The 10,476-nt window shown below is 38.7% G+C and overlaps 1 protein-coding gene across 1 annotated transcript; it reads right to left on the reverse strand.

The window, feature by feature from the left end:
- Positions 1–5,905: 5,905 nt before the first annotated feature.
- lsm6 (LSM6 homolog, U6 small nuclear RNA and mRNA degradation associated) lies at positions 5,906–9,425 on the reverse strand. Its single transcript, XM_072383827.1, has 4 exons — positions 9,354–9,425; positions 8,827–8,932; positions 8,616–8,729; positions 5,906–6,014 (listed from the first exon to the last, which is right to left on the reverse strand). Exons 2-4 carry the CDS (start codon positions 8,918–8,920, stop codon positions 5,980–5,982), a joined length of 243 nt encoding a protein of 80 aa, XP_072239928.1. The 5' UTR covers positions 8,921–8,932; positions 9,354–9,425; the 3' UTR covers positions 5,906–5,979.
- Positions 9,426–10,476: the final 1,051 nt, after the last annotated feature.

Consider the following 10,476-nt stretch of genomic DNA (forward strand, 5'->3'; position numbering starts at 1 on the left):
TTCTTTGTGTTTCCTGGCAAACTGAAGCCTTTCTTTCTATGAGCCTCACTGATAAGTGTTTTTTCTTAAGGCTACACAGCTATTAAGTCCCAAAACTTTGAGTTCTCTTTGGATTCCGTGTGTGTCTTACTTTGAGTAATAAACAATGATTTGTTTTATGCTATACATTATTTTCAGTTTGCTTTCATTAAATGTGAAGTGATTTCTAATCACCACATTTTCTTCTAGCCTTGAAGATGATGGTTCACCGCTACCCTTTCAGGTTGTGATGATTCTTTGGAAGGTTCGGATCCCAGTTTCAGAGTGAAACAGAGTTTCCTTAAACTCACTGGTTTAAGGAATGAGATACCTCTCACTACATAAGCTATGGTTAAATAACTTGCCGCCAGCTCAAACCCATTAATCACTGCTCTAATTTCCAGTGGGAGGCTCTTACCTATTTGCTTTGTAAAATCCAGGTGGTGATCTTTAAAGGGCTGTTTATAATCCAAATTGGAATACACAAAAACTTCCAAAACATTATCATTCTTGACTAAGCGTTCCCCAATTTTTTATTTTATTTTTTTTTAACTAATATCCCTGAAGAGATAGTGAAACAGCTCATGTGGACTGGACTGGTTTTACAATGTGCTCTTCTTATTCTTAGCGTGAATGTCACTAACTAAGTCTCTTACACACATGGAGACCTCATAACTATATTGTGAGAATGCAAACATCCATGACCTAACTCTACAGTCCCTCTAAGGACACGAACATACAGTCCTAATACATCCATTTTGGAACCGGTTTGAAATAAGACTTCTTTTTCTTTTTCCCAGAATAATGAGACAGAACAATGAGACAAAAGACCACCACAGAATAAATCATACACAACAGCGCCCTAAAAGTACTTGGATCGTAGCATTTGATTCTCCTGAATGCACAGTAAACATTTCCACTTCCTCAACATTTCATTCAGTGACACACCAACAGCCTTTGTATGTTAGTCTGAGAGGAAACTACAACAAAAGACTCGTGCATTACCATTATTACCATTATGGATGCTTGCCAGATACACTCCATATTACTTTGCATGACAGACAAATTGGCAATGAGAACACCAGTGTAATGAAGGCTAATTGCCCGAGTGCAGGGTTACTAGGTATTTTGTGCAAATCTTCTATGCACAGTAGTGAAACTTGGCTGACAAACAGGACAAGTAACAGATATTTTTTTTAAGCAAACTGTAATGGGAAATGGCTCTTTTACAAGAGCTGCTCACCTCACATCCACTGACTCCTGGTCACAAGCACTGATGAGCTCATCCCTAAAAGAAAGACTCAAGGCCACAACTGATGCAAGAAACCGATGTCAATATGCATTCATGACAGTAGACTTCTATTCTTTTATTGTCTAAATTGGACTTAAGAAACCCTAAAAGGTCAGCTAAACAACATTTTTGAAAATGATCTTTAAAGAATTAAATATCTACCGGAGATAAGGTCGTAGATTATCTAAGCAATTTGAGGCACGTCCAAGTCAAGTCTTGCTTGTAAAGCGAATTAAAAGTCTTTAGTGTTTATAAATTCTAACTATTCAAATGGCAGCATGTCTGGCCTTCAGTTGTCAAAGCTATTGTGAGATGATCTTTTTTGTAAGGTTGAGATGTAAAGCACTCACTCCTTTAATGATTAGGATAAAGCACTAAATATTTTATCAGTGCGACTATGAAAAGCCTGCCTGTTGCTTCTACTTTTGAACTCTGCCAGCTTCAAAACTGAGAGCAGAAACCATAGATACATTAATCTCTCATGTTGCCATTATCCATTTCTCAAAATAGCGACATGCATTACATGTGCGCACATGATGATCCAGCAAGCAGACCCTTGTGAGTTGGCTGGCAGGGTAGTGGAGGTGTAAAAGTCAGTGACCTGTTGTTCCCAATAAGAAATAGCGGTTTACTCCTGTGGATACTGCCATTCCAATGGCTTGTGAGTCCCATGCTTTTTTGATTTTAAATTGTCATTCTTAAGTTTCTTCATCAAAATTACTTGGGAAGGATCATGTTTTTCAGCAGCCTGGCATGCTTAAAGACATTAGAACATTATGAGTTCAAGTAGATTTTTGATCTTGGTATAGTTCACAAACTAATATCATCTTAAGATTCATGTAGTGGCAGCCATGTAGTTTTTGTCTATGTCACAAGTCAAGTCTTATGTCAGCGAAGGTCTGACTTGAGTCTCTTGCTCAACCCCATTAGATAACTAATTTAGTCTTATTTCCATCATATGAATTGAATAATCCTCAATAAAGATACAGCAAAGTATGTTAGAACACAAAATTAGCTAAACAATTTTGCTCTGTCTAGAAGAACGACTGTGACATGCTTTGTATTTCACAGCCATCCAACTCATTGTTGCTTAAGGAGATCAGGTCACGGTCAATAATACATTGTGTTTAACATTACTAAGCAAGTGAGTGTGTTTCCAAAATAGACCCTACTGTTTAGGGACAGCTGCAGGGTCTTTTGTAGTCGAGGTTCAAGGACTCATATGGAGCATATCATTCAATTTTTTTCCTGCCTTAATCCTCAGTAAGTCTGTTACTGCTCACAGCAACAGACGCACCCACGGTACATAGAGATTGCTACTGTATAGAAGTGAAATCATACTGGTCTCTAGCCTCTGGAGGAGCACCTAGTTACCCTTCCCTAACCTTACCATCTGCATCAAGCTGCCATTTGGAGCCAAGATAAATCGCAGAAGCCTCTGTCCGTGCTGGGAATAGAACTTTTCCAGATAAGGGGGTCAAGGGTCACATTTCTGGCCAAGGTTGACTGTCCTCAGGGTCTAAATAAAGAGCCTAGGAGTTGCAGAGCAACACAGGCTAGCACAGGCCCTCACACTCAATTAGGATCAAACAGCCATCCAACTTGAACTTAGATTGAGGCTCCTGGAAAAACAGGGAAGAAGAGCAGGCAACCTTGTGGATCAAAATGTCAGCGAAGCATGTAATGCACGCCTCGTCCTGTAATGTGGAGGGAAAATCCATCACCGATTAATGGATTAATCTACCAACAAGAGCCCTTTCATTTCATAATAAGAAGGAGATGCTTTAAAATTCAGTTGCTGGTTGTTAGGCTGTTTGTCAGGGATGTTTGTTTATTCTGCTCAGACCAAATAAGACCTCTGACCCAGCCTGCGGAATGCGAGAGCAGAGCCAGAGAGCGGGAGGTCACCGCCATCGTTTACATCCTAAACACATGACAGGCTGTCAGACGGAGGTCAAAGCTGGTCAAGTTCACATCCTTATACAAAGTGAAGAGGGCGGCCTCTTTATACATGCTAAGACAAACAGTTGCTCACGTCTATGCATGCAAGAAATCCCACCTCTATTGAGATTATTACAGTTTTTGCACAACATTTGTCAGATAAAGCGGTCACTTTTAGGGCCATGATTCATATGCAATGCAATATAGTGCAGCTGTATCATACCACAACAGAGTGTTTACTACACCATTTTGTCTCATGCAGGAAAAGTAACTAGAGATAAATTGCTTGAATGCCCCCCCTCGATATGTGAGGTAGTGTTCTCTCAGCTGAGTCATAAGAAAAGATCCACTCTGAATACATTTGCATTGAAGGTAACAGATACTTGTCCTTGTTCAAAAGAGAATCTAGCACAGCCAAACAAAATAACCGTACAGATTTTTGGGTTGTCCTTGTCATCCTTTGATCCCTTGTGAAAAGGCTGGAGTCATGCTGCAGTGATCAGTCAGGGTCAGATCCTACTCCACTTTCCCTCCCTCCTTCTCTCTTGAGTCTCTATTGTAGTTTTGCTGCTCTGGCAGTGGGTGGTGCTGTAAGACTTGAGTCTCCCCGCCACCATTTCCTCCAAACATAACAGGGCTGTCACCTATTCTACCCTCCTTTGTCCTCTCCATCACTCACCTCCAAACGTCAACGCTGAGCTACTGCAGCATCTTCCTTCAGCCCGGTATTATAGGGCGAGTGGGGCCAGTGCCCTACTCAAACAAGCCTGAATGAGAGAGGAAAGGCATCTTGCAAAACAACTACGTCAAGTAAACGAAGTTTGAGTTTTTTTTCTTTGTAATCATCAAGACACCTTATGTGTCTGATCTAGAAGAAAAACAAGAGGGTTTGGAAATGATTAATTAGGCTAAAATCAGTATTAATACACATGTAAATGCCAAATAAGGAAGTGGCTGCACCAATTCAAGTTTTTCATTCTAAAAAGCATAGTTTAATCGCATATCTGCCACGAGGTCTTTTGTGTGAATGATATTAATTGGGTTCCCGGCGAGGCCACACAGCCTGAAGCTCAGTTATGATTCCAGTGGGTAAATATTTGTCTGTGCTAACCCTCACTAGGTGCCATAATGATTCTTTGTGTGTTGCACTGTGTACAGCAGGCTTCCGTGTACATATCACTCAGTGCCTATGTCCGTCTGTGTCTGTGTAGCAGCTCAATCACCCCCCTCCACCCCAACATTTTCTCTACAGCTGCAGCCCGGCAGAGTTTGATCAATAACGTGTCCTTCATTCTCAAGTCAGGCCTGACCTTGGCAGCCTTTTGTCTCTTTCCAGGGGCCAGAGTGCGCATGTACAGGTTGGAAAACAAGGCTCTCAAAGAAAAGAAAAAAAAAAAGAAAAATGCACCCTTGGAAGAAGAATTACCCACGCTGCCTCCACACTACAGCCCTCTTATGAAGAACCTAATGAATCATACATTTACAGCATTATCTTTGCTAAATGAGGTGATGCTGCTTCTGAACTGATTTGCTCATTTACCATAAGCCACAATGAAATGGGTTAACTTCAGATTGCTTGCATATGCTGCCGCATTGATTTTCACAGGTCGAAGTCACCAGTGTAAAAATCCAAACCTGGCCAAACAAAACCAATGTTCAGCTACAGAGGACAAAGGGTAGGCTGTGGGTTCGGAGTCATTTTAAAAAGGGCTAAAAGAAGGAGGGCTGCTGCAGAGGCCAGTGGGAGTCAATCTGACAGATCCGTTTACATGTTAATTCGGCCTGACACAGCCTGCAGGTGGCATCATTTATAGATTAGTCCTGCGGTCACATTCTCCTCTGTACCAATATGCATTTGCATTGTCTGCAAGGAAAAAAAGATTCTCTGAAGATGGGTATCGGATCCGTCTGCGGCTGTGCACCGAAATGAGCAACAAGTTACATCTGTGTGACGGAGTGTTCGGTCACAGGCTAAAGCTCCTCGATTTATTCAGGCGGATATCAGCAAAGCCTTAAACAACGTCACTGGAACATTTTCTCTCTGTCCAACAAACGACGCTGACAACTTTTAATAATGTCATGAATGTTTTCCTTTTAAAATTAAAAGGCTGAATGAGAATCAAAGAAGAGCTTTGATTCAGAGAAAAATCTGTGTTTTTATTTGAGATCTTACAAACCGTCTAATGATGAGAGCATTTTCACGCGAGCCATTCGTTTCTGGTGTCTGAAAGCCAGCTGCATTAAGATTAATGACAAAATTAGCATATATTAGGACTGACAAATGTTGCTCTGATCCGCTTGGAAGCTCGCTGGAAAAGAGTCTTCGATTTGTACTGCTCCAGGAATAAACTGAGGGAGTTATTTAGCCAAAAAAAAAAGCTGAACCAACATCGTGGAATCCTGACTGGCATCAAGTTAAATCTAAAGAATTTTCTCTTCTTTTTTTTCTCCTGTCCGAATAACTTTAGGATAAACCATTGCTGTTTAAATTGTTCATCACTGCCTGGCTGAGGTACATCCACAAGATTATTCCATCAATATATGCAAGTTTGAATCAACGTCTTGGTTACAAGCAAGCGTTCACCAAATCAATTTATTAACTTCTTCCACTTTTACAAAATAAAAACTTCAGGCTTCACAAAACCAAAAATCTTAAACAGTCATCTTCTGAAACGTCACCAAAGGAAAAAAAAAAAAAAAAAAAAAGAAGATAACAACAACGATCTTCACTACATCTTCCTTTTCTGGGTACTGATGTACAGAACTGTGAGAGGGAGAGAAGAACAAATGAGGACAAAGCATTAGTTTGTGCACTTTATCTTTTGTGACGAACAGTCAGTTTTTCAGAGGTCGGTCAAGATTAAAAATGTTCAAGCTTTGAGTGATTGCAAGTAGACGCATTACACGACATTAAATTCAGTCTATTCTACATCACACAACATTCCTGGTGGGTTGCCCCACATAAACAATTTAATTAGTGAAATCAAATTCACCGCAGCAAAGAAAAAAAAGGGTGAAAAAAAAAACTGCTGCAGTGATGCGTTCGTATGGAACTGAGAGCTGGCTCCAAAATACAGTATTTTATACAACATCCGACTCTTGATGCTCAACACTCTTTGAAGACACCCCACCCTTCACTTCCTATGGTTGGCCACAAGCAGGTTATCTGTGGGAAAGCACTGACCCACAGCAGCACATCCCCCCCCCCACTTCATTCACATTTCTAATCTTAAGGGTAAATTGTTGAGTTGATTTGCTCTGGGCACAGGCTTCAGGCTGAACTGAAAAACAGACTGCTGCTCATAACTAAGCCTAAATTCATCCACCTGCCCCACTGTGACTAAAATAGTCCTATCTAGAGACCAAACTCCACTGGCCTGCATGATTCACATTCACGATTGAATCACACAGCAGATACAGTACCTGAATAGTGTCTGGAAAATGTAGAAGAACAGAGGAAGATGAGGACCACGGTTTAACAAAAAAAAAAAAGGAAAAAAAGCAGTAGTTCTGAGTCTTACGGGGAATCAAGAACTAATTAAACCATCTCTACCCACAAGATAATGTATAATTATTATGTATAACCTTCTAATAAGCTGATGCTGAGAGATTAAATTGAAAAGGGGCTTATATAAAGGGATTAAACAAGCTACAAACTATGTTATATTGTTGCTATTTGAAAGTCCCTGACAGAATTTTTTTTTTTTTTTTTTTAAATTGTGACAAAAATTATATTAGCGATAATTATGATAATAGTTTCTGGATCTTCTTCAAATATATAAAAACCCAAGACCCTCAACTAACCATGTCATATTTGACTAACTGTATATAGAAGTTGAGGTAGATCCAAAAATTCTATTCTTCAGAATCTTTCACTTAAATCATTCACAGCATGTGTCTGCAGTCATTCTTTTTGTTCACCAGCCAGATTAAATAATTGGTGAACAATGCTGTAAAATATTCATCCGATGACAATTATCTCAAAGTAGCATTTAATAGACCCAATTTATCGGTGGACTGAGTAATCACTTATCAGATCACGTGATGTCATAGCCCTGATTAGGTATTTTGTGTCACTGCCTCCATGTCTCCAGAAATTATACAAAGAAATACCGTAATGTTTCTGCAATGAATGAAGCCTGGGTAGATAAACACCATAAAGATACATGTAGAAGAATCTAAATCAAAAGCACACCTCAATGAAAGGTGAATAAAAAAAAATCCTAGCAAAAGAAATTAAATCCAGATCAAATGACTTCTAAAATGAGCCCCACGATAACATTTTAAGGTGACCTCATAGGCCAGTGATAATATTTTTCAAATTTGTGGGATTTGCTACAAGAGTTGCAAACTTGTTAAAAATTAACTATCAATAAAACGTTTAAATATACATCTTAAGAGAAAGAACTTGTGATTTAATGCTAGTGTCTCATCTGCCCAATCAGAGTCTATAAAGACGCAGCGCAGCCAACTCATCACATCAGAAAATTTCATGCAGGAAGAAAACAATAGTTAACATATGCAAAAGTTTTCTTTGAAATCAATTTAGCACAAAACTATAACAAAACTTTACTACTGTTTGTTGCACAGTGCCATGCCTACTACCTTCTCTGAAGGTGAGAAATCCCACTCAACTTAAGAGTGAATTAATAAATAATAGTTAGGAACATCTTATAACAACAGCAGCAGCAGTGTGCTCTCTCCAAAACACTGAACTAGCTGAGATAATGGCCTTAAGGGATTTAACCAACTGCTTTATATGCTCACAAATGTATGTGCTGCTAAAGGTAAGGCTTATTCAACATTATTTCTTGGTGAACAGGCGATGAAATTTATTGATCAATTTGATATTCGTAGAGTAAATTTCTCTTTAAACAGACATTGTTAATTTGCAATGATTATTTATAACACACTGATCGCAATAAATGTGAATTTTGTGCTTCTATAATCCCTCAGAAGAAAGTGAGACATCCGGTGTATTAAAATATTAACAGTGGTACACATTGCTGAGAAAGAGTAGATCATTTTACTTAATGAGTCTAAGTGTCCAATTCTTTATACTTTCACATTACCTCAGGTGCATGTGTGTAAAGACGTTTGTTGACATTCTCCACTGTAGTTTTGCATGTAGTTTTCAAATGTATGGGCTATTATGGAACTTGTATGCCAATAACTGTCTATGATATCAGGTTTTATGGCTGGCTGTGCAATATTTAATATATATATACAGAAAGCCTATACTTTAAAATCAAGAACATCTATGTCTACAGGAAATTTTAGGGCAGGTTGTCTTAGAGCACCACAGTGATAATCATTAAGACTTGCAGTGCCTCAAACTTTTAAGTGCCAAAATGTAAAATCTTACCATTGTTTCCTCTCAAAAAGGCATCCCCATACTTGTTCTTGAGCTGTCCATTGACATACTCCTCTGTCTGCTCTATGGCAATATTCATGTATCCATCGAGACAGGCCAGAACACCTGCAAAATGACAAACACAAGCAGTGGCTCTCATTAAATTCTCCCTTCAAGAGCATCGTAAAGAAAACATTAGGCTATGACCTACTAGTTTCGTTACCTCTGTAATCGACACCAGAGTTCAGTTTGACTACCACTGGTCTCCCAATTATCTGCTTTAGGAAGTCACTCGGGGTCTGCTTTCGAAGACTCATCTTGGCTGCGATCTGAGAAGATTAAGCACAAAGTCCTACAGTAGCAGTCATAGCAATAAGCTACATTAGCATCGTACGAGCTAATTCCCTCATGCTCGATGTGTGTTCGCTTCATTTATTAAACTAGATGGTTCATTTTCAGGGGAATATACAATATAAATAAATATCTCATAGTTTCATTTGAAACAACGTGATAATACTGAACAGAGTACTCTGAGCAAATGGGTAACGTTAACGGCAACTGCTAACGCAACTAACGAGCTAATAGATAACTCTTTAGAGTCTGCTAACATCTAACAATGTAGGAGGTTAATTCAACTTTTAACTACAATGTATAAGTATTGTGGTATCAAAACGAACCACCGTATAAGGCTAATTAAAAGCCTTTTGGCTTTAATAACAGGAGCTACATGTTTGCTAGCATTTCACTCACCCACTAGACGGTCTCCAAACGATTGTGTTTGGCGTGCTGCAGTGATTAACCAATCACAGACGTTTATCATACGGAAACCGCGTGAGGACAAACATGTAAAGGCGCATCAGTACCGCTATAGCTGATGTACTGAGGTAACTATTGATAGTTCGTTAGTCAAACACGAAGACACTAAAGGTTTGTTGTAATTTGAGAGAATAGCATATGGCATTGTGTTTAAGACTCATTCTCAGTAATTAGAATTAAAAAAATAAATTAGAATTGATCATTTTTTCAGGAAACTGTGATCAAATCCTGGATGTTTTATAATTTGGAAGTGAGTATTTTACATTTGTATAACTTGATATTCAGATCAATAGATCATTATGACATAGAGATGTATTTACCATCAAATTATACTTGGAAACATTAAAAAAAAACATGTTGGAGTTAGGGCAATTACGGCTTTAAGAAAAACAGGCTTTAAGGTAAAGAGTTACTGAAATGTCTTGGCGAGATTCACTGAAACAAAATGTTAAGTTTAGTGCACTGATTAAATGTGGCACAGTTGGTAACAATACAAATGTAACTAGAGAGATGGAAGGACCATTGTTTCACGGACATCAAGGTAATTTTAATGCAGTTCAATTTATACTGCATCAAATAAGAACACAAATCATCTCATGGTATATCGTGAGGTCAAGCCCTTATAGTATGATAGAGAGAGAGTCATTCACTCAGAGCAGCCACACAGCAGGCTCTGTATCTCATTATCAGATGGGAGACTTTGTCGCTTTGTTTCTGTATGCAAGTTTTTATAGTGTGGCATCCGCATAGCCTTTCAAACTTCACCTGCCTTTTATTGCAAACTCATTGCTGCTGGACAGATTCAGACTGAAAGTTGTCAACAAGCAAGTAGAACATGGTTGTAATGTTACTGTACAGAGAGATTCTTTTCCAGTTGTTTTGATAATTAATCATTTGAGTGCTTTTTCAACCAGAATTTGAAAAGAAAATTCCTAATTCAAACTCCTGAAATGGGAGGACTTTCTACTTTTCACTCAAATTTGAGTGCTTTGAGATGTGTGTTGTTGATTCTTTATAAACAGTAAAGAAATCATCACATAGTGTTGGGAAAATTACT

This window comes from Leuresthes tenuis, unplaced genomic scaffold (assembly GCF_036924035.1).
Source record: "Leuresthes tenuis unplaced genomic scaffold, fLeuTen1.0.hap1 SCAF_4, whole genome shotgun sequence".
NCBI classification, from domain to species: domain Eukaryota; kingdom Metazoa; phylum Chordata; class Actinopteri; order Atheriniformes; family Atherinopsidae; genus Leuresthes; species Leuresthes tenuis.

Bases quoted from the DNA above. Each gene is read 5' to 3' on its own strand.
- lsm6 (XM_072383827.1), bottom strand. From the start codon at position 8,920: ATGAGTCTTCGAAAGCAGACCCCGAGTGACTTCCTAAAGCAGATAATT. The intron at 8,730-8,826 runs GTAACGAAACTA...GTCATTTTGCAG, and splicing joins CTCTGGTGTCGATTACAGAG to GTGTTCTGGCCTGTCTCGAT. The intron at 6,015-8,615 runs GTAAGATTTTAC...TCCCTCTCACAG, and splicing joins CTTTTTGAGAGGAAACAATG to TTCTGTACATCAGTACCCAG.